The sequence below is a fragment of the Acipenser ruthenus genome, chromosome 17 (assembly GCF_902713425.1).
Source record: "Acipenser ruthenus chromosome 17, fAciRut3.2 maternal haplotype, whole genome shotgun sequence".
NCBI lineage: Eukaryota > Metazoa > Chordata > Actinopteri > Acipenseriformes > Acipenseridae > Acipenser > Acipenser ruthenus.
Genome location: NC_081205.1, coordinates 27,109,958 through 27,134,783, shown reverse-complemented (window position 1 = coordinate 27,134,783; position 24,826 = coordinate 27,109,958). Strand labels below are relative to the sequence as shown.

Sequence of the window (24,826 nt, the reverse complement as noted above, 5' to 3'; positions counted from 1 at the left end):
AACCGTGGCACTTTGCTTCCATATGGTCTGTATAATTAAGTCGTCTACTATTTACAGCACTTACTTAACTTGCCTCTTTATTTTTGCTAATAAATGTCATTTGTTGAACAATTATATTTAGTAGGTTAGCAGATCAAAGTGAATTTGTTAGAAATACATTTTCCTTTGAAACAGTTAAGAATATAAATTAGAAAATTGTAGTGAATAAAAGATAGAATGAAAGGGAAATTTTTTACAGTACAGTATGTGTTTGGCCCTGGAGATAATATGCCAGGTACTATATAATGTGACCAAGAAATCTTCACAGTGTGAACTTTTGCCAGTGTTCCATTTTTTGTGGTAAACAGGTTTACGGTGTTGTTTCTGGGAAGTTTAAAATTGCTGTAGATAGTAATCAGTATTAATAGCAAAAAATCATCTAAAAGCATCTGGGTCATTCCACGCCAACTCAACCAGAACCAGCATCTAAATTGCACTCGGGATGATTTTTTCTGGTCAAGGTCCCTTTCTCACTTTAGGTTGACCTTTGCAAGGTCACAGGTCGAAGGGGAACTTTAAAAAAAATATATATATATATTGGCTATCATTTCTGCACTCAGCATGTCTGAAAACCCCCAGGTGATTTTTTCTAGGAAAATCTGAGACAGACAGGCAACTGGTTGAGTTGGCATGGAATGACCCATCTGCTGCCACACTCCTGTGGTTAATGTTTCCAAGAAAATGCATGATTTCCGTGTTTATTATTTACGATCAGTGGAATCTGAAACTTTCTTTATTTATTTATTTATTTATTTAACTTCTTAAGTATATGTAAAATGTTTAAACTTTGAAAATTAAATATTGTGGGGAGTACTCACCAGATTTGTCTTACTTACTTGGAATGGTTACTGTAAAACATGGTTAAATGTTCCAGACCATTGCCAAGTGTAACTAAATCCATATGTCATAAAAAATATTTTTTAACAAGCTCATCGTACTTAATATACAGACACTGTTGAAAATTTAAAGGGTGTTGTTTCTCAATTTCTACATATGTATTTTAAAGTCTGTTTAGTTTCTTTTTAATTATAAGGTTCTGAAGTTTTACTAAACAAATGGTGGTGTATGCCCTTGGACTGTCTTTACAACAACATTCTCCGTAGAGATATGTAGACTAGCAGTATATTTGAAACATTTGATTGCAAGTGATCATTCAACTGTTTTCTCTGCATTTTCACAGCTATGCTTAAGGTTGCTTAAATAACTTACTTTTTCTCATGCTTGATTAATCTGTACTGAGTTTCCACTTGCAGCATTTTTAAGGTTTTCAGTGCCTGTTCCAGATTCCTTTTACCACCCTTTTTACTACGGTCGTATTGCAACACCCGTAGTGCAATTTAATTCAGAATTTTGTGTTTTGCCAACCGTCTACTGCTCAAACTAAAGAATAAACTCTCCCACATGTTTTAATTGTGTTGCAAATCATCATTCAGCATAGCAAATTGTGAGGCTGTGTGTTTTTTACCAGCAGCAGAGGTGAAGTGGCTTACAAATGCTACAGAATGTCCTTCTATTGTGCATCATGATAATTTAGGAATGGACTGTTATTAAGAGGTGTGTGTGTGTGTGTGTGTGTGTATGTGTGTGTGTGTATATATATATACACACACACACCCGCACAGATGGATGTTGCACTGCTGTTGACATTTCTTAGTACATAAGTTAAATGTTTCTCAAATAAATAAGGGACAGATTTGTTAGGCCTCAATTTTTACTCTTGTGCAAAGTGTTTCCAAGACTAATATATAGGCTGATACATTAGTTATGTTATCAAAGACAAGTAATTTGTTTTTAGATCTGGGTACTACCCGAGTGAATTTAATATTACATTTTGAAAGCCAAGCAGTGAACAAAGCCTAACAAATAGTCAACCATTAAAGCTGAAAGAATACCGTTTCACAAAAGAAGTATACCGGGTCAAAGAATTTCATCTCGAAAAAGGCTTGGTTAAAAATGTCCTGTTTTTTTCTTCTTTTTTTTTTCTCGGGACTTGTGAGGATACCAAGGGATTCACTGACTTCCTACATTAAGGGTTGGGGGATTTATAATTTTGTCACCTAATCCCCTCATGTTGTGACTTTGCCTGGGGGAAAAAAGGATATGGCCTGTAGGGCATTTGATCAGTTTTGTGACTTTGATTTTTGAATCCTCTCCTATTGCCTGAGTGAGAAGGCTGTTTGCCAGACTGCATTGCAATGGGTGAAGACTGGTAGCTCTTACAGGACTATCACTTGTATTGACTGAGATTAATTAACTGCTTTGTAAAAATACGACTGGACCAGTGTGCCTTAAAGTTTAAACTGTAATGTTTACAACTCGAGGCAGAGTCATGGATGCACAATTGTTGTAGAACAGTTAATGAGTATAGCAAACTGACAGCATTGTATGTTACATTTTTTGCAAACAAAATGTATTGGCTAAAATATTATCAAATATAAAAACAACTCTGCGTAAACTCAACTAGTTGGTTTTATGTTTTTTGGAAGAAAAAAAAACTGTAATGTGCATTCAATATAACTATATAACTTTTTTTCATATGGCTAGTGGAATCTGGAAACTTGCTACACATGGCTATTTTGTAGTTTTATATATAGTTATAGAACCTGGATGCAATTTTAACATGGTCAGTGTTATCAACATCTCTGTTTGGTTTCACAGACCTCAATAAGCACCGATATTGGACTACCTTACCTTGCCTTATGTAAGGTAGGCAAGGATTAGTGTTAATCTATGTCTGTGAAACCAGCCGTTAATGTAGCCAGAGATATCTGGAGACTGTAGATGGATCTCTGCTTTCACTTGAAAAGTAGTGGCAACAGCCAGAGATGGCAGCCCATTTATTTTAAACTATAGTATCATTCAAAAAGCTTTTTTTTATTTCAGTTGCAGCTGAGCCATGGTAATTGAAAGTCTAAGTAAACCCCATAAGGGAACTTTAAATCAGCATAAGCCTAATGCTTTCTTAATGACTGTTAAGACCTCATCCACAAATGCTTACTTTCAGCAAAATTCATTTGCATAACAATTACCAGCAGCATTGATGGAACTTTACTTAAGTTCTGATAATGATGATGAATTCCCTAATCACATACATTTCAGCTTACTTCTACCCAGTCAACAAAAAATGTACAACTTCTGTTTTCCACCTATTCCCAGAAGCAATCATAGCATATCATTTCAACAAATGTCAATGCATTTACACCTTATGGATGAGCAAATTCTGGATAAAGATAACAACATTGTAAAACTAAGATAAATGGTACCTGTTTGAAGAGATTCAGTGAATAAAACTAGTACCTTCATTGTTTTCTATTACATTATATTTCCTAGAAACTCCAGGAATTCTGATAATGGTGGTGTGGCAGGGCTGAGGTCTGACCCTGTAAATAGTGTACTGGGTGGTTTGTAAATAAAATGTGTTTTTGTGTGATTTAGATATGGCAGGGCTATAAAACAGCAAGCATTCCACCATGCTGTAGCATTGTTAACTCTGTATTAGCCTCTTATGCACTTTGCACTAGCAAAAAAAGGAATTTGGCAGCCATTTAAAATGTAATGGACATAAGATCCAAAGTATCGTGATGATATTATTATTTTGTATTTCTTAGCAGACACCCTTATCCAGGGCAACTTACAATTGTTACAATATATCACATTATTTTTACATAAAATTACATTATTTTATTTGATAGTATCAAATATCATGACTGTGCATGGTATCGTAACAATACTCCCTACATGAGGCATCGTAGAACACTACTCTCAGCAGATTCCTGCACAGTAACACAACACCCCCGTTACAGGTGGTTTTCTAGCAACAATGTTGTTTAGTTCTGTGGAAATAATTGAGTGCTTAAAATGGCTCATACAGTGAAATAAATTGAGAAACATTTTGATTTATTTATTGTTTTTGTACTTTTGTATTTGGGGTTTGCAGTTAACTGGAATTGCTTCAGTCCACCTGGTTTATACATTGCATGGCCCATTACGGATGTTCTGAGTTTTTTGGCTTAGAAATTAGTCAGGTCAGTTGAAAAAATAAAGGCGTTTGCTGAAGCATCTGGTAACTGAAATAATGTCTGGCTGAAAAGAATGTCGGCTAATCCTTCGTTCAACATGCTTGATATCTGTAACTTGAATCCTGTGACTTGGAACACTCATAAGTTGCACATACTGTGCAGAAGAGAATTTTTTTTGTGCCTTCTGTGTTAGTTGTCTGTAATGTAAATGTTTTACTTGAATACTTCTAAATCTTATCTGTGTGTCTGGGGTTCCTATCATCAGTCTTCATCACCGTGCATATGTGGAAACACTTCTAGGCACATGTGATGGGGTGCCCTCCCCTTGTGCATATTTATGTATGTATCAAGTGTTGTTGTTGTTGTTGTATTTGTATGTGGGCGGACAAAACCGTCCGTCATTATTGTTTAACTGTCCGTCATTATTGTAAAGTGCTGGTGGGGATAGGGTTAAATCCCCATCCGAGTAAAGCCTGTGGGAATGTGGCTGGAGCCTTAATAAGGTAATTGTCTAATAGGTAATTAAGGCTCCAGCCACAGAATAAAATACCCACTCCGGGCTTTGTTCTGGGAAGAGTTGCAAGGAGAAGGATCAAACATGGTACACGTTTTTGTGTTGGAGATATAGTTTGTGTTTGTTTTGTTTGGCCAATGTGCCCTTTTCTTTGTGTTTTTTATGTAAAGTCTTTTGTTTTAAATATTTACTTTTGTTTTATTTAATAAAACACTGAGCACCAATGCGATCAGTTTCAGCTCCATATCATTGTTTTGCACTTCTTCCTGGTCCATGACGTCACCACCCACACACACCACTCAAGCCATCTGTCACAGCACATTAGACTAAAAAAAGAACACCTGGAAAGAGCGGAAACCCCTAAAATGTAGGTAATGGTAAAAACACATGATATGTAAAAAGGCACAGTGGAAAGCAATGAAGCATACAGAAGTCTGTAAAATAGCACACTAGTATACAGAAATATTATGCCAATTTACCATGATATGATAGCATATGCCTATTGCCATGTCCTCCAAAAGTGGAAGGAAGATATTAAACATTGCACACAGTGCAAATAGACTTAAATCTTACAGGGTGGCATGAAACACTAAGGGGGTCATGTATCAAGCATTTGTGATAACATTAAGGCCATGCAATGTGCTCCACCACTCATTAGCCATGCATTTCAGTGCGTGTGAAGCCTTAATTATATGCATGGGCAAATTGTGGCAGAATGGCTGCGCCGGCCCTAAAAGGGTCCACAAATAAGTAGTGTATGGTATTTTTGTCATTTTTGTATCCAAATACATGTCAAAAATATTTGTTCTGATATTTGCCCCAGTACTACAAATAAGCCCTGATTTCAAATTGGTCTTATTTGGTGCAAAGAAAGTCAGAAAGCAGCTGATAGGAAAGAGCTTTATGGCAGCAGTCCTAACGTATTTCTTACGACGGAGAGTGCAGACTCCTAACCTTCCTGAACAGCCCAGGAACACAGGGAGTGTACTGAGAATGGAGAGTATTTTGGGTCTGCATTACCCTTTTTGATCTCCCTGGGGATGAAATTATAACTCGATACCGGCTATTTCATTACGTACAATTGTTTGTATTCGTCGTAAAATAAACTTGGTTCATTAAGTTATCCTTTTCATTATGTATATTTGGTTTTATCCGTCGTATAATAATAATATAAAGTGAAGACACTTGGTCAACATGGGTCATTTCTGTCTCTCCAAATGAGCTACCTAATATGAGGCAGCTCATTTGGAGAGGAGACGCTATTTTTCAGATTAGTCTGTTTATCTGTGCAACTGGTAGCCCATTTTGAGGGTTTCAGAACACCGACGCAGTGCCTTTACCCATTTAAATGTGCCAGCTTACGCTGTGCCTCATTCATTTTGGGCCAGTTAATACATTCGGGATGGGGTAAAATTTGTGCCGTGGCAGAGCGCTACTTTACACTCCGCCCATTTAGCGCTGCGTTGGTCGATCTTTATACATGTCCTCTTAAGTAACCAATTTTGAAGACTTAATGTAGCAGGTTAGCAGGTTGAAGCCATGAATAATCTCTAAACCAGACTTTTGGTTATTGCTTCTATTTGCAAATTTCGACCTTAGCTTTTGGCAAACTAAAAGTTTGATAAATCACATGTGGAGCACTGATTTAAAAAAAAATATATATATAAAATAAAAATACAGTATTGGGTGCATATAAGAAACAAGGTTAAAACAAACTATTGGAGGAAAATACCAGTTTTGTAAATTGCTTTGTTTCACAGATGTATGCATTTCTTAATTAGTTAATATGCATGCATAATTAACATTAGCATATGTCTAATCAGCAAGCTGACCACAATAAACTATTGATTCCTTACCCCTTACAAACTTTTCAGTTACTTTGTGTGTCTTGGCAATATGTATGTTTATTTCAGCTATTAAGGGTGCCGAAATGTTAAATAAGGTAAATTGACCGGAAAACCGAAACAAGGCATCATTTCATCCAGAAGAAGGTAACAGAGCTATGATCTGTCAATGCTCTTTTAGTTAAGGTGTCTACAGTCTCGTTTTGGTTGTGTATGCCAGTAACATCCATTGGTGCAAAGAAAAAAAAATATGAGTTGAATGGTGCATACTTTTCTTTCCAAAAATAATTGCTCATAAGATTGCGAGCATAGCCAATGAGTCGAGGCATTCACCGCCATGTGAGTTTATCTGGACTATCGTACCCTGCGTGTTAGAGAAGGCTTTTGGCTTTAACGTTTCTGTCTCGTGCAGTAAAAGAACGTAGCTCAAACGGAGGCCCTAGACTGATGCCTGTGTTGTGTGTTTGTGTGTGTGTGTTTTTTTTGGTGTTTTTTTTTGTTCATTTAAAACTGAAGCAGGCTTAAGATTTCCTCTATAGTCACAATGGAGACAAAAGTGTCTGCTTTTCAAATTAGTTGACTAGTTGAAACGTCAAACATAATTGTGATAATAACAATAATTCCATTAAAAGTATGGGTGTTACAGGGATATTTTCTCATTTAAAAGCATTTAAAGGTAGCTGAATGGCATTGATGAAAAGGTATTGTGTCATTACGTACAATTTGAAGAAAATAACATCTTGGAGGTAGAGTTAGCATTCGTACATTTATTTTAATTAGGAGTTCTTGCAAACATTTTGAAATTGTGTTAAACTTCTGAATCTTAGACAGTTAAAGTGTGTTCGTTTCAATCTAACTTAGAACATACTAATCAATTATTCTGGATTTGATAAAAAAATTGTACATGATTTTCACCCAAAAATAATGTGTGGAACCTTGTGCTGGGTGAGATTACAATAGCTAAAATACCGGGATAATTCAATATGAAAGGGGATGTTACCCTGGGGCAATGAATCTTTTATCAGTCGCAACATTTGTTGTCTTAGTATACTTGTTAAGGATTAATAGGCCCATAACTGCCAAATAAAGTTTTTTTGTTTTTGTTTTTTTTTATGGTTTGAGAATGCTTAGCATATAGAACACTGTTAAATTACTTCCCAGCGTAATTAGTAGTGTCATAAAAAGTACCTTCCAGCAAAACGTGTTTCTGTTTAAATTTATGCTTTTTGTCTTGTGTTACTGTAGCAGTGTCTGTTTAAAATCAATGTGTTGAAAGCTGGAACCCTTCTGGCACTCCCATTAGCAAGAACAGGAAGCCAGCACCATCTCCAATTTGAAAAAGGGGGTTTTAGTGCAGGGCATTGTAGATTAAGAAAAGTACACTTGTAAATATTGGCAATGTTTCCATTGGAAGTCCATATTTTTTTTACAAACAGGAGTTTCCAATGTAGTATATGTTTCATTTTTTCTATCACTTTACATTCCAGTACAGTTTTTACATTGGCAACACAGACTCCGATTAGCACTAATCCTGGACAATCTTCCATAAGGCAATACTAGGCATAAGGTTTGAGCCTTGAAGCAATGTTTAAAATAGACCTGCTTAAACTGAGAGGTTAAAGGTTCATGAAATCATGTTTGTGAACAACATGCTTTTTATCTCAAACTAAGCTCTCACAGAACCAACAGAATTCAAGGAAAAGCTAATGGAAAGCTTAACCTTTTGAATGCAAACCACACCTTCACTGTATTTGACAGCCAGCAGGGTAGGAGGGCTTGGGGCAGAGCCTTTGCAGTCTGTCCCTGTAGTGTCCACTAATCATTGGTGTCCATGGAAGCAGTGAAGCACATAAGGAATCAAACTGAGTGTTGTCCTGGAATGACCCTTACTCACACTTCATAATAGTTGAAAATGATCTTACCATATTGCCCCTCCTAAAACCACCAAAACACACACAGGTTTAATTTTGTGTAATGCACTTGATGTCAAGATATCATCTTATGCTTTTATCCAAGATTACCACGTTGTTAATGTTATTTAGTCCACTGAATTGTAAGCATGACAACAAGTTTGACCTTCAAAATTAAATAAATAGGAATGGGTTCAAAGGCATTTCTTTTCACTTGACTTAGTTGAAATCAAGATATTTTCTGTTTGTTTATATATATATATGTTTGTTTTGTATAATTGTTGGTTTCCTGCACAGTGTCATGATTCTCAGTTATCAGATAGAAGGGAGCTCCTGATGTTAATGAACACTGTTTGAAAATGTAGGGAATAAATTATATTTTCCCATTAGAAGAGGGGACAGTTCTATTGCCATACTTTTCTAATGCAAATAGTCTTGCAATATTTAAATATTTGGCCAGGGTATGTATATATATATATATGTGTGTGTGTGTGTGTGTGTGTATATATATATATATATATATATATATATATATATATATATATATATATATATATATATATATATATATATATAATTTTTTTTTTTTAAAACAAACAAAACAGATGGTTAGAACACTGCTCACAGTGTCACAAAAGTCTGTAAATTAGATTAGTTGGCCACATGTAAACTTTCAAACCTCTTTTTATTACTCAAAACCCACTACTGCAGCACTGTCATACAAAAAGAAAGTGTTCAGCCGCTGGCTAAGCATTCGCAGTTGTGGTTTATTTCTGAGGCTTAGCTTTGTTTATGTGAAAGACTGAAAACAGCTGCGGAATTTAAAAGATTTTGTAAATCAAACTCTTGTGATCAGAAAGCACCCAACAGCTCAGCTTCAAAAGTGAATACAGCTCCATGAACATGTGTGTTGGTTAATGCTTGTTGGTAGCTGCTGCTGTAGCTTTTAATCTTAGAAGTTAATTGGGACTTTAAATTACACACAGACACACAAGTACTGTATGTAGTTGATTTCAGCCTTTACAGCCGACTCGTTCCAGCCTGTAGATTGATCTACTAGCTGGAATCAAACTAACCATTGTGTAGTAGGCCTGGCATTCTTTGGATTCCTGTAAGGAATTTCTTTTTTACTTGATGGATGATGTCATGCAGAAAGTGGGTCTGTGCTCTCTATGAAGACAGAGTTGCAGGTTCAGCTTCAGTACCAAGAGTGCTTGGTTGTATTTCACTCGGCAAGTTCCAGTCCTATTTCCCCATCTTCAATCAGGAAACTTAGCCTTGTACATCATCTGAAGTGTTCCTTACATTCCCTGTATGCCCTGTATAATTTAAATATTATACCTAATTATATTGATGTGTTCTAAAACATATAACCTTTTCTATTTCTCAGACAAATTGCTTGTACTTACTGTTGCAACTCAACAAACAGATGGTTTTCTTCGTTTCATGCAAACAGCAAAGTACTTCAACTACACTGTCAAGGTAATGTGTTTTTAAATAATCCTCTTAAACTGTGAAAAAAGATGCATTTTCAGTACGCACATTCACTAATTCTCTCATACACTCCTGACAACAAGCATGTGCTCCTGCTCTCCCACCTGGATAGAATGTTTCTTGTGTCGGGAGAACAAATGAGTTATTTTGTATCCAAACATTCCATGTGCTGCTATAGAAAAACCTCCACATGGCCTGATTGTTACGGTTGGAAGAAATTAGATTTTTTCCAACAATTATCCAAATCAAAATGTGTTGGTCTGATTTACTTAAATACTGGCTGTCGGGAGTTTGACCTTTTAATTAATCATTTTGGTCATCATCATCATCCTTTAAGTAAGGTGTGTTTTGTTTTGTTTCTTCATCTGATTTCTCCAATTAGCAGTGGAACTCGTAAAGATTCTGTACAGCTGGTAGAACTTTTTATTTTGTGTGCAAAAGTCTATGCCTACTAATCTGTTAAGCTGTTTTCTTTAGGTCCACCTCATTGCAACCCTTAATTGACATATCTTTTATGTCATGGTTTTCTTTCTTTACAGGTACTTGGAATGGGGAAGGAATGGAAAGGTGGTGACGTAGGCAAGTCAATAGGTGGAGGACAAAAAGTACGACTACTAAAGGAGGCAATGCAAAATTATGCGGATCATGAAGACCTTGTTGTGATGTCTGTTGACAGGTTGGATTCAATTAATCTTCTTGATATTTACTAAGAGTCAAAATATACATAAGTTTGGTTAAATAACAACCAATGAGGTCTAGAACAGAATTATCATATCCTACAACTTCATTTAATTTGACATTATGATAGCTTTCTTCCTCCCATGCTTTTCCATTGACAGGAAATGGTCCATGGCTTCATGTTGTAGAAGGCATTCGTTAAATACATTTGCCGTGGTAGATGTGGATGGAAGGAAACCACACTTTCTACAAATGAACCTTGTTGAGTCAATGTTGTGAATGATGTCTTAGGACACTATCTGGGTGGCATCTGGTGAAGTTCTGCAAATGTAAATGTACTATGAATTAAAACATGAATATACTTTGTAGATAAGAAGAATTAAAAACTCTACAGGGGTGATCTTTAGTAAAATGTAATGCATGTGGTTTTATGCAACACAGCCTTTATAACTATACTAAAAACATTTCTTACCTTGTTACTGTAGTAAAACAAGCCATGCTTTTCATTTATTTAGTCTCTTCAGTCACATCAGTCATATTTCTTTTAATGTACAGACATGCACAAACTCTAGTTTGCAGTATCGTCCAAGTATTTTATACCACAGCAGACACATAGACTACTGGGAAGATGCCATCATAGTCTTTCTGTAAATTACATTTATTTAAAGGAAACACCTTTTTATTTCTTTTTAGAAGATGATTTATAAAAACTGTTCATTGTACAATGGGAAAATGTTTCTTAATTGGTATAAAAGGATGACTAAAACTGCCTGGAACAGTCGCAGCACGAGTGGCAAATTGAGTTTAAAAATAATAAGTACACTATAAAAACGAGGTTATTGTGTGGGTTTCAATCAAACGTTCAGTTCATTATTTACCTCCACCCTTAACTGCTATGGGGTTTATTTTAATGATCTAAACAATCACTGTTTAACTCTACTAATCCAACTGTATATTAATCCCCAGTGGTGATTTATTAACCCACTAACATTACTACATGCATTACTAAATCATTGAAATGAGATAACTACATATGTGCCTTTGGAGCACTCTTCCAATTGCTTGTAAATTCAATTTTCCTTTTGGGTTAAAGTCATGTAAGAGTCAACATACACGTTGATCTCAAAATGCATTATCAACAATGCCATATCCCCTTTGAACACTCTATTGATTTAATAAATATAATAAAATGTGAATAGTTATATAAGACATTTACTTGGCACTTGGTAAGTTAGATTGAGTGTAACTGTATAACAGTGAAGTAACACAGGAGCTGTTTGACTTTATTTATTTTTTTTTATTTTTTTTATTGAATCCCTTAGTTTGTTAACCTAATTCTAGTTCTACTTCTAACTTTTCTAAGCTGTCTAGGATAAGTATAATTCTGCTGCAGCCAAATTGATTGCATATGTTGAGTATTTAATGGATGTTTGCAATGACTACTTAGGAAAGGACTTTAGAACAACCACCATGAGCATGCTTGGTAAATGATAAGCAGCTTTCCTATCGTTGGAGCTTTTTAGCAAACTTTTTTTTTTTTTTTCCAGTTATGACCTCATCTTTGCTGGTGGCCCTGAAGAGCTGTTGAAGAAGTTCCAGCAAGCGAATCACAAAGTGGTATTTGCTGCTGAGGGGCTGGTTTGGCCAGATAAGAGGCTGGCTGACAAGTATCCATCCATCCGGAGTGGGAAAAGATTTCTCAACTCTGGAGGTGAGATAAGCAGGAGTTTGCTGGGATTGGTCTAGAACTCTTATTATAGGACACAAAATCTAATCTGATCTGACACTGTAGGTGCAACTGTCAGGGATTTCAGATGGATGAAATTTCATATGTACATTCAATAATTCACATAGTTAGAAATTGTTAGGTAGGCTACCTAGAATCAAATATTTGTATAAATATGTTCTAAAAGGATTGCACCTTACTGTATTCAGTTTTTTTTATATATATATTTTTTTTATTAGGAATTGCTTCTACTATTAAGTTCTGCTATATTTATGTCTGGTTTCACAGACGCATTCGCACTAATTGTGGACTAATTTACAGAGTCTAACAATAGGTACTTGGAGATTAAATCTAATTGGTATTTTTGAAAATAGCCTATACTATATTTTTGAGTAAAACTACAGTATTCGCAGTACACTGTTTTTTCAATGTATATATCGCTATTTTTTTAACTGGAAGGAACTCGGTGGTCATTCAGTGGTATTTCCTGCAGGGCAGACTAAATACTAGTTCATTCATTTCTTAGGATTAAATGAAAAGCTTATTCATTTCAGTCTATCAATGCAATCTAGCCACACCGTTTTTTTGGTTTTTTTTCTCCCATCGTAAACTATAAGGGTGAATTTCCCCAGAACCACTGCATTCAGCAATTTGTGGTCATTCGTGTTTAAATTCACATGCCTATTATCTTGCTGCTATTTTGAATACCAGAATTACTACTTTCACGATGGTGTTTTGCTCTTTTTACCAGAACCTTATACAATTTTACATTTTACAAACATGTAAAAGATGTGTGATTCTTCATGGTTGCTACCATTCTAGAAGCAAATGGACAATTTAATATTTTATGGAAAATATGTTGTGCTGCTAGTTTTACAATGTAGACTTCTTTAAAAGCCAAGAACTAAAATTCACCATTTTAATTTGTTTTGTTTGTTTTGTTTTTCAACCATATTCATATATTGTGTTTATTTTGTATGCTGTTTTAAGTGGTGGTAAAGGTGCCAACTATTGGAGATTCACTTGTTATTACGAATATTGGCTTGGATTTAGATTTCTTTTAAACATAGTTGTCTATTTAACAGTTGTAATTCTATACAGTAGAGCCATCTGTTTAAACTCAATACTTTTCAGACAATGCTTGTGATATTTTTATGTATTTTAGTTGGGTCCTCTAATGTTTTAAAAGGTTTCAGTGATATGGTACTTAAAATAATTTCTTTAAACCTCACCCATGCTGAAAAGGCTAAACCTGGTATATTCAACCACTTCAAGGTACATGCATCTGTGGTTACCATAATTAAAGTCAGATTCACACAAATCAAAGACTGTTTTGATATTAGTAATTGCAGACAAGAATGTAAGAGTACTGTGCCGCCTTTCAACAAATAACAGATTGTACTCCAGGTTACATAAAAAAAAACATGTCAGAGGATAGAAAAACAAGTAACAATTCTGTAAATCAGATTAATTGTAAATCACTGAAGTTTTCTTTCGTCAACCCCCTCCCCCCTCTACTGTGGTCTCTTCCTCTGTGATGAGTAACTTCAACCACTCAGCCCTAGTTTATCTCAGGCAGCTGCCATAGGTCTCATTTTGTAATAGGCTGTAATAGCTGGGGGAGACAAGTTCAAAAATGCACCAGTGTTTAGCAAAGAATGAATCTGTGTCTCATGCTTCTGTTTGCTATGCTCATTCCTTATTTAATACATGTTCTTGGAAGATTACCCATTTATACAGTTGGGTTTTTACTGGAGCAATCTAGGTAAAGTACCTTGAGCAAGGTACTTTACCTAGATTGCTCCAGTAAAAACCCAACTGTATAAATGGGGAATTGTATGTAAAGAAATAATGTGTAAAAATAATGTAATTGTTTGTAAAAATAATGTGATATCTTGTAACAATTGTAAGTCGCCCTGGATAAGGGCGTCTGCTAAGAAATAAAAAAAAAAAATAATAATAATAATAATAACCTCTTTCCTAACACATTCATAATAGAATTACCAATTACATTTTGTAATTTCTGGAGATGTTGCAATGACTACAGCTGATTTAAAATTGTTTGTCCCACAGGAATTATTGGCTATGCTCCACATATTAACAAGATAGTGCAACAGTGGGAACTTCATGATAATGATGATGATCAACTTTTTTACACAAAAGTTTACCTGGATCCATTACAGAGGGTAAGGGGAAATGTAACTGAAACATTTCACCAAAAAACGGATCACTGTTTGATTGTCTTGTTGTTGACCTCTACCACAGCTTTGATCACCTGGCTGTTAACTTCTCACCTTAAGTGAGTGTATTATTGTGGATTAGACCCAATGAATCCGCTCACTACAACAGTTTATAGTCAAACAAGACTTTTATTACCGGCATTGCAACAGAAATAAATAGCAGAGCAGGTATATTACCTTGTCCACAGAGAGAGAGAGGACAGCAGTCTTTACTTCATTCTTCCTGCTCTAACACCAGACTATAGCACTGCTGTATCTGTACTGTCCTTTCCATGAGAAACTAATCTTGCACCAGGTTATTCATTAACTGGTTATACATTCTGTGTCTGCAGCTGCTGCTGTTTAAAATGGCCAAGAAGAACCATGTAAACAACGGATTATACAAATATTGCCCAACTTGCATGTAAAATGCATTTGGTATATTTTGAGTCTTCTTTTTCCAGTTAAATAACCATGTGAACTCATTGTAACTATGTTGGTCATCTTTAAAGTGACACATATTGAATAAGAGCACTGGTTGTCAGTAAGCTGCTGATGGGCATCACATTAAATGGCTGTCACGTTATAATTATAAAAGATGTATAAAATGACTGAAAAATGTTTTCACTCGTAAAACCACTCTAGAATTGTGTGTGAACTACACTGAATAGATACCTGGTTTTTCAAAATATTTCTCTCTGGAACTGAATCAATTCGAATAATTTTCATCCTATAAATTTTAGGAACGCCTGAACATAACTTTGGATCACAAGTCCCAGATTTTTCAGAACCTCAATGGAGCAGTAGGTAAGTTCTCAGTCATTATTTAATTCAAATGCATTTATTCTAATGTATAAATAATATTAAAGATAACAATGTTTGTATTGTTATTGTTTTTCAGATGAGGTCTTACTAAAATTCGGAACGGAGAGCGCGAGAGCAAGAAACGTTGTATACGACTCGTTGCCAGTAGTCATTCATGGAAATGGGAATACCAAAGTGAGTCATGACTACATAGCTGTCAAAGTCCATGTAGTAAATTCACATCTGCAATCTTTCATAAAATAGTGTTGATATTAAAAAAAAAAAAAAAAAGTAAGTATGGTGTGTCATAGGCAAAGGTGAAAGAGCTTTAATAAAAGGAAAAATAATCTAGATAATGCTCCAAATTCTGTCATACAGACAGCAACATGTGTTTGTGGTTTGGAGATGATTAACAGCCTTCTAATTTCCAGCCGGCAGCCGTCTAGATGAGCCACCTAAAATAGATATTTCAAAAAGAAAAATAAAATAGTTATTAAACGCTCATATGTTCCAGTGAATAGTGTTCAAAATGTTAATTTTCTTCCAGTAAAATCGCAGCAATTTCCAAAATTCACTACGTATGTAAGTTGAGTAAAACGTTAGTTGTCTGAGGGCATTTTGTTTCCGGACTTGTTTCCATGGACACCGTGAGTCACGATGGACCAATCAGTATCGAGCTTACAAGCGATGTTGGTGATTGAAAGTCGAACGATGAAGTGGTTGCCAAATCAATCATCGATTTACACTTTTTTTCACCCCCAAGAAAACAAAGGATAGAGGAGGTGAGTAATGCCACAACTTATTGTGATTCATAATTTCTATTGCAAACTTTCAGTAGCTGTAAGCTTATGCGTTGACGCTTCTTTTTGAGTACACAGTCTCTCATTGCCTTCAAAACTAGGGTTACCAGATTTCTGTAGTAAAAAAACAAATGGAATCCTTTTTTTTCCCCACCAGTTTTGCTTGTTTTTATTGAGAACCAGTTTGCTATTTTTGATTATAAAGGAAGCTCTGTTTTGTTTTAGTATTTTGAGTACATGTCATTTTCTGTGACTTCAGTTGAATCCCGTTGTCAGCGGCTTAAATTCCTCTTTACTCATTTAACTGCATATATTTATATTTTACAACATAATGTATATTGAACAAGAAATGTTGTAACCCATTTTGTATATTGGTTGCTAAAGCTACCGAAGCACTTGCAATACAATTGGTAAAATTAGCTAACATAATTAGAAAAAAATCATATTCATAGTAGTAATTTAAAATAATCATGTTTAAGAGTCAGAATTTGCTGTTCCAAATGCAAAAAATAGAAAATGTAAATACAACTTGCTGTAGAAATCGCATACGAACTTCTGATAACTGTATTATTAATGCACTTGTGCATTCTTTGACTTGCTAGTTAACGAGATACGGCGCTGTGGGAAATTATGTATACTCAGATACTTGGAAGACTACAAATAAATTTAAGGACTGGTGGATACATGAATATTTATAGAAACTTAAAATTGGTCTTGTTTTTTTTGTATAAATGCAGAAGAAAAAATGGAATACATGAAAAAATAGAAAAAAAAAAACACTGTTTATGGCTTACCTTTTTCTGTATTCAAATTTACTATCAATTAATACTGCTTCTTATCTTATGTGTTTAATTTAGAAATTGCTTCACATTTCTCTCTTCTGTCTCACATGGTATTCTGGTATTTATATAATGTGACATTGTGTGTTTTTGTGCCTGAAATATAATTTATCTGTTTCATTAGTGTCTGGTTCTGTCTTTCTTTCACCACTTTATTCTGCGTGTAATAAATGATTGCAAAACCAAACAGTTTGCTCAAATATGTGGACTTACTTTGAATTTTACTGTGTGCTAAGACGAGTTTGTGGTTTTAAAGTTCAAATATACAGACGTGCTCAAATTTGTTGGTACCCCTCCACAAAAAACGAAGAATGCACAATTTTCTCTGAAATAACTTGAAACTGACAAAAGTAATTGGTATCCACTATTATTTATTCCATATTTAATAGAAATCAGACTTTGCTTTTGATTTTTTATTCAACATAATATTGTAAATAATAAAACAAATGAAAATGGCATGGACCGCTAACCTAATATTTTGTTGCACAACCTTTAGAGGCAATCACTGCAATCAAATGTTTTCTGTAGCTGCTTTCAAACTGCTCCAGCTGTCTCAGGTTTGATGGGTGCCTTCTCCAGACTGCAAGTTTCAGCTCTTTCCATAGATGTTCGATAGGATTCAGATCAGGACTCATAGAAGGCCACTTCAGAATAGTCCAATGTTTTGTTCTTATCCATTCTTGGGTGCTTTTAGCTGTGTGTTTTGGGTCATTATCCTGTTGGAGGACCCATGACCTGCGACTGAGACAGAGCTTTCTGACACTGGGCAGTACGTTTCGCTCCAGAATGCCTTGATAGTCTTGAGATTTCATTGTGCCCTGCACAGATTCAAGGCACCCTGTGCCAGGCGCAGCAAAGCAGCCCCAAAACATAACCGAGCCTCCTCCATGTTTCACTGTAGGTATGGTGTTCTTTTCTTTGAAAGCTTCATTTTTTCATCTGTGAATATAGAGCTGATGTGACTTGCCAAAAAGCTCCAGTTTTGACTCATCTGTCCAAAGGGCATTCTCCCAGAAGGATTGTGGCTTGTCAATATGCATTTTAGCAAATTCCAGTCTGGCTTTTTTTATGTTTTTCTTTCAAAAGTGGAGTCCTCCTGGGTCTTCTTCCATGGAGCCCACTTTCGCTCAAAAAGCAACGGATGGTGCGATCAGAAACTGACGTACCTTCACCTTGGAGTTCAGCTTGTATCTCTTTGGCAGTTATCCTTGGTTCTTTTTCTACCATTCGCACTATCCTTCTGTTCAATCTGGGGTCGATTTTCCTCTTGCGGCTGCACCCAGGGAGGTTGGCTACAGTTCCATGGACCTTAAACTTCTTAATAATATTTGCAACTGTTGTCACAGGAACATCAAGTTGCTTGGAGATGGTCTTGTAGCCTTTACCTTTACCATGCTTGTCTATTATTTTCTTTCTGATCTTCTCAGACAACTCTCTCCTTTGCTTTCTCTGGTCCATGTTCAGTGTGGTGCACACAATGATACCAAACAGCACAGTGACTACTTTTCTCCATTTAAATAGGCTGAATGACTGATTACAAGATTGGAGACATGTGTGATATTAATTAAGGAAACTCATTAGTTTTAAATATCACTATAATCCAATTATTTATTATCTTTTCTAAGGGGTACCAACAAATGTGTCGAAGCCATTTTAGAATATCTTTGTAGAATAAGCAATAATTCATCTCTTTTCACAGCTTCTTTGCTTTATTCTATGACATACCAAAGGCATGCAAGTATACAAAATAGCTAAAATAGCTTTTAATGTCATCACTTTTCAGGAGGAATGAAGCATTATTTCAATGAGCTGTAAGGGTACCAACAAATTTGAGCACGTCTGTAAATATATTATTTTGTAATTACTTTTCATAGACACATATATAAGTCATTTTTACTTGCTCTTTAAATCTGGACACCTAAAATCATAAAAAAAATAACAAAGTTATACACTTGTTTTGAATTTTGGGACCCTATTAAGGCACATGTTTAGGTCCAGGATATACAGGATGTAGACCCCCCTGCACCTGCTCTGGGGCAGGACCCCCCTGCATCTGTGCTGGGGGAGGACCCCATACTCCCCTGCACCTACGCTGGGGAAGGACCCCATACCCCCTTGCACCTGCGCTGGGGGAGGACCCCATACCCCCCTGCACCTGCGCTGGGGGAGGACTGGCATACCCCCCTGCACCTGCGCTGGGGGAGGACCCCATACCCCCCTGCACCTGCGCTGGGGGAGGACTGGCATACCCCCACTGCCTTCTACTTAGGATTTCTAGCCTCCTACTTTAAATGAAAATGAAAAGACTGATTCATCTTTTAACACAATTTTCTAAAAACAAGGACAAACATAATTTGTATTCGGAAAGAAAAGTAGTTTCATTATTATATATTTTGTATATCCTAATTGTGATCCTGTTAAGTTAATGAATTAGGCAATATTTGATTTACTGATGCAAAATCCCAAAGATTCACAAATATATACAATTAAATTAAAATAATGCGCATTTCTTTTAATACGATAGCAAGATTTGGTGTGGCTTTACATAGATTGGCTTATGGTCATAGGTGCTGGATTTGTAATATTTTTACTCTTTCCTTTGTAAGCCATCATAAGTAGTCATCAATCCAAAAGCTTCAGTAAAAATAACAAATCATAGCCATTTACTGAATATGGCATATGGCATGCATGTAACAATCTAGGAGTGTTGAAATGCATAGAAGCAAGTGTGGCATTTCTGTTATTTCCTTTCATGAACATGTAGATTTGTATTTATTTGCTTTTTTTCCCCAAACAGATTTACCTGAACTATCTCGCTAATTACATACCTAATAGTTGGAATTATGAACAAGGATGTGGTGTTTGTGATAATGACCTCTTTGATTTTACGGAGGTTAAGGTAAGTCACTTACCTGGCAGTTTTCCATGTGTTTTATTACTTCCACAGCACAGGAGTTTAAAAGTACTTGCTTAATATGATGGGTGTAGTATAATGCGTAGAGAATGTAACTTCTGCGAAAAGTAAAATCTCTATTGAATATGTTGTCAGACACAGAAGTAAAGACATTGCAAAGCAATTCTCTGAAGAGACAACAAAAAAACAGAACTGTGGTGCCAAATGGTGATACCACTTTTTGTAGGGATTGATAAGCGTATCCATCAATAACATATATTATACTCACATGGTACATGCTAAGAAATAAATAATAATAATAATAATACATATAGTCCGAGACCTTCATTAAATGCATGGGAAAGCCTGTGGCGATTTCTATGGCAAGGACATGCTCCACAACTGTGGTGCAGGTAATGGGTTTTGTTTTTAGAAAGTTTTGCTTAAAGGGATGTCGCTCTTAACCAGCGTGCTTTTTAGTGGGCTGCTCTGTATAGTTTTATCCACTGGGAGAGTTACAGTGGTTGCCCTGAAAATGTGTTGGTTGGTTCAGCCAAGACTGGCTACTAATATCCATTTTCATGAATGATGCTGGGAAAATGAGAACCACATGTTTTATGGATATCACAGTCCAAAGGACAAACCTGGAAACTTCTGTCTGTGTAGACATGCAGTAAGGCAGACATTCCAAGACTATAATCCTCCTGCATCACAGCCAAAAAAGACAAATACTGTTAAATTAGTTGTCAAAGCTGTAGTTTTATTTCAGTTTCAACAGAGATTATTGTGATATGTACAGTTATAACAGCGGTTAGATTTTTTTTGTATCATTTAAGGTGAGGCAAAACTACGTTGAATAAATAGGGATTTTTAGTGAAAATGTAAATGTTTCTTATCTATTGTTTTCTGAGATGTGTTTGTATTACCACACTGAACTAGAACCTCATTAAATGACCCTTATATATATATACATTTTTTATATATATATAAAAATATATCAAATATTTTCTGTTTTATATTTGTAATTAATTTAGAACAATTTGTAGATTTTATTTTTCACTTTTATTTTTTGACATTATGGACTTTTTTTGTGCTGATCAGTGGCAAAAACTCCTAATTAAATCCATTTTGATTCCATGTTGTAACACAATAAAATGTGGAAAAGTCCAGAGGGGTGAATACTTTTGAGAGCCACTGTATATGCTCTTAAAATGCATAGTGAAAACTAGCCAACTCTGTCCTGTTTAATTGCAAATACACCCATAGATTTTTAATAATTTCACTCTCCAGTACCAACATCGTGAAAGCCCAGTGAATGATTCATGTTTTGCTAATCGAGGCAAACTCCAAAAAAGAAAGAAGCCAAAGTATTTATAACAGCGGCTATTTCTTTTACAGAGACACAGTGTAAAGACAGGCCATAAACATCTGTTGCTATGTACATTTTTTGGCTTCGACATCTGGACAGAAAAAGAAGGAAATCTCATCGGGGAGAATTGTTTCTCAAATGCAGATCCTTCCTTGCATGTCCTGAATTTTTCATCTATAATTAAGGCTTGTCTGCTAAATGTACTGAAGTAACCTAAAATCCAGGGCAGGCATGCATTCTAGTAATTTGACAGTATTTTTTTTTTTTCATCCAGATGTACTATTTTCTCTCTTTCTCTTTCTCTCTCTCTCTCTCTCTCTCTCTCTCTCTCTCTCTCTCTCTCTCTCTCTCTCTCTCTCTCTCTCTCTCTCTCTCTCTCTCTCTCTCGTCCAACACAAATTGAAAGGCAACTTTTTGCTAAACTTTGGAATCTTGGACTTTTACACAAATTATATTGGGTTGTCAGTTGTTTGTTTTTTTTGTTTGTTTTTTTTTCCCATTAAGTGGAGGTGGAATGTTCTCTAAGTTATTTACATTTATATTGTATACATGTGGCATCTCTTAACACATGTCACCTGTAGTTTGTTTTAAAATGCGTGGAAGATTTTTTTCATTTTTTAGAAATGTGGATGGTTCACACAGGATGTGGTCTGTTTTACTTGACACATTTTTATTATTTTAGAAGGAGGTTTCCCAATAAAAACGAATCTTTCCTATTTTTAAACCAGATTCAGAACAGATTTGCCTATTTATATAAAATGTACAGTGTAATGCACCTACCAGGTTCTTTGTGTTTAATACATGCACAGTGCTAAAACATTATGGCAAACATGACTTTCTTTTGTGTGAGAAATGAGATCTGACAAATAATATGAAGTGTTCTAAACTGTATATACTGAAAGCGGTTGTATTTGGGGACTATACTGTACTTAGTTTCTGCATCGTTCATATATTGCTTGATCTTGTTTAATTTCATTTATCAGGAATATCCAAGTGTGACAATTGGTGTGTTCATTGAACAGCCAACTCCCTTTGTGCCTGAATTTTTTGAAAAATTACTGACCCTGGATTACCCAAAGGATAAACTTCATATCTTTATTCATAACAATGTGAGTACTCGCTGCAGAATTATGAAACCCTTTACTGGAAATTGATAAGAAAGAAGCTAGCCACTTAACTGTAACTGCCCTCCCTTGTGCAGGAAGTTTACCATGAAAAGCACATGCAGAAGCTGTGGTTGCAAAATAAGAATGTGTTTAAGAGCTTTAAAGTTGTGGGCCCTGAGGAGAACCTGAGCCAAGGGGAAGCCAGGAATATGGGAATGTAAGTTATTGGTTTTTGTTTGATTTTCATTGTGCATATCATTTTTTGAACGGCCTACAGTATATTCATAAGGTTTGAATTGATTGGGGAAAAACATAACTACTATAACTTTAATTATCACATGTAACAAAAAACAATGTAATCCAAATTTTAGAGCACATACGTACAATAATTACCTATTTAAAAATAATCTTATTCTGTTTTAAATAATGAGTTTCTACATGGTTTTTCTAAAACCAGCACATTGTCTGAATTTTCTAGCTATATATATATATATATATATATATATATATATATATATATATATATATATATATATATATATATATATATAACAGCTTTTAATATTAAAATCTTAAAATACATATTATTCTCAGTGGTGCCTGAGCCTTTATGAAGTACTGAAAATCCAACAATCAAGGAAGTGTGGTACCATATATCAACATCTGTTATACCTGTCATTGGCTACAGTCCACATTACCATTAGAAACAATTGCAAGAAACGTAATCTCGCACATGTCAAAGATACACACAGCTGGCAATATAACTGATAATTAAGTGAATTAAATACCCCAAATCACACTTTCATACTGACTTATTTTTAAGTTTTTTTTTTTTTTTTTTTTTTTTTTTACAGCTAATCATTCCGAACTGCTTCTCTATAGTCATTGTAGTCTTTTATTTCTTATAATCATAAAAAAACATCTGGAAATATTTTATTGCTAAATAAAAAATAACTTTATGAAGTGAAGGTTTTTGCTCACTTGGTCAGCCTTTTGTGGCAATTGAATTACCAGCTGGAGCATTAACCCAATGGTCCTGTCAGTGCTGTCTATTGTACACAAGGGACAAAAGCTATTTTTCCAAATGGAATAGTACTATTTTAGCAATGTAGTAAGAGCAGGAAAAAAAAACCTGTTACATGTAGGATCAGTTCTTTTATTGTTTAAGTAGTTTCTTGTTACTGTGTTATTATTTTTGTCTTTGCACAGGATTATTTCAGTCAGGACAATCTTGTGTTAAATAAACACCTTTATTAGAATACAAATCTTATAGGAATCCAAAAACATTGACCCAATGGGTGAAGAACAGTAAGTAGAATAAAAAATAGTTGGAGCACAGCCTCATCCTTCGGAGCATCCCGATGCTGCCTGGGATTGAGGTGGTGGTGTTTGGGGAGGAGGTGGTAATTCTAAAGCACGGCAAGACTGGGTTTGTGAAATACGTTTATATACCTTATAGGTTAAGGGGAACTTGCCAGTAATAGGCTTGTAGATTAACCAGTAAATGTACAAGGCACTTTTACTATAGATTTTCTGCCTGAAAATCTAGCAAGCTTGATATTATAATGGAGTTTCATGTTCTGTCTCTTTCTGCTAGGGAACTCTGTCGCAAGCGTGAAAGCTGTGACTACTATTTTAGTATTGACGCTGATGTTATGCTGACTAACACCCAGACCTTGAGGCTGTTAATTGAACAAAACAGGTATGTGTTAGTGGATACAGTGGAAAGATACCTGTAGAGCCCCACCTTTTTTGTCCCTGGTAACTATTATTCCTGAAGTACAGAAACCACAAGCATATGGTCTCCTTGTGAAGTCGAGCTGCCACAACTATAAATGGCACTGAGCAGTGAAAACAAAACAAACTAATACACTTTTTTCAAAGTGTGCCGTGAAACAGATCTATCTTTGGTTGGCAACCCGTATATTGTAATGCTTCTGGGCACTTAGGAACATATTTTATGATAGTAGCACAAGTTCATTAGCTTTGCGGTTTTTTTTTTGGTTTTTTTTTCCTGCAGAAAAATAATTGGTCCTTTGGTAAGCCGTCATGGAAAACTGTGGTCAAACTTCTGGGGTGCCTTAAGTCTGGATGGTTACTATGCTCGCTCTGAAGACTATATTGACATTGTTCAAAGCAAACGAGTGTAAGTTTTGCATTACTCTTTGCCTGAGAATTGGTGTAAGTTACAAGATGTGTAATTACAAGTTGCTAATGATATCAACTCCTCAAGGGAAACAGACATTATATATATATATATATATATATATATATATATATATATATATATATATATATATATATATATAGATAGATATATAGATATATAGATATGCTCTTAAAATGCATAGTAAAAACTAGCCACCTCTGTCCTGTTTAATTGCAAATACACCCATAGATCTTTAATAGATGATTCATGAATGATTCACGTTTGGCTAATAGAGGCAAATTCCAAGAAAGAAAGAAGCCAAAGTATTTCTAACAAAGGCTATTTCTTTTACAGAGACACAGTGTAAACATAGGTCATCACCATCTGTTGCTGTTGCTATGTATGAGCATGTAATCAAAAGCT

General features: G+C 35.3%; 1 protein-coding gene across 2 annotated transcripts in view; it reads left to right on the top strand.

The window, feature by feature from the left end:
• LOC117423516 (procollagen-lysine,2-oxoglutarate 5-dioxygenase 2-like) overlaps positions 1-24,826 on the top strand; it is a 37,017-nt gene that overhangs the window by 1,085 nt on the left and 11,106 nt on the right. For both annotated transcript variants that reach the window (XM_034039441.3, XM_034039440.3), the window contains exons 2-12: positions 9,717-9,808; positions 10,360-10,496; positions 12,046-12,209; positions 14,298-14,410; positions 15,187-15,250; positions 15,345-15,442; positions 19,684-19,785; positions 22,132-22,257; positions 22,350-22,471; positions 23,852-23,956; positions 24,275-24,400. In XM_034039441.3, the coding sequence (XP_033895332.1) occupies positions 9,717-9,808; positions 10,360-10,496; positions 12,046-12,209; positions 14,298-14,410; positions 15,187-15,250; positions 15,345-15,442; positions 19,684-19,785; positions 22,132-22,257; positions 22,350-22,471; positions 23,852-23,956; positions 24,275-24,400 (1,249 nt within the window). The remainder of the gene's footprint in view (positions 1-9,716; positions 9,809-10,359; positions 10,497-12,045; positions 12,210-14,297; positions 14,411-15,186; positions 15,251-15,344; positions 15,443-19,683; positions 19,786-22,131; positions 22,258-22,349; positions 22,472-23,851; positions 23,957-24,274; positions 24,401-24,826) is intronic.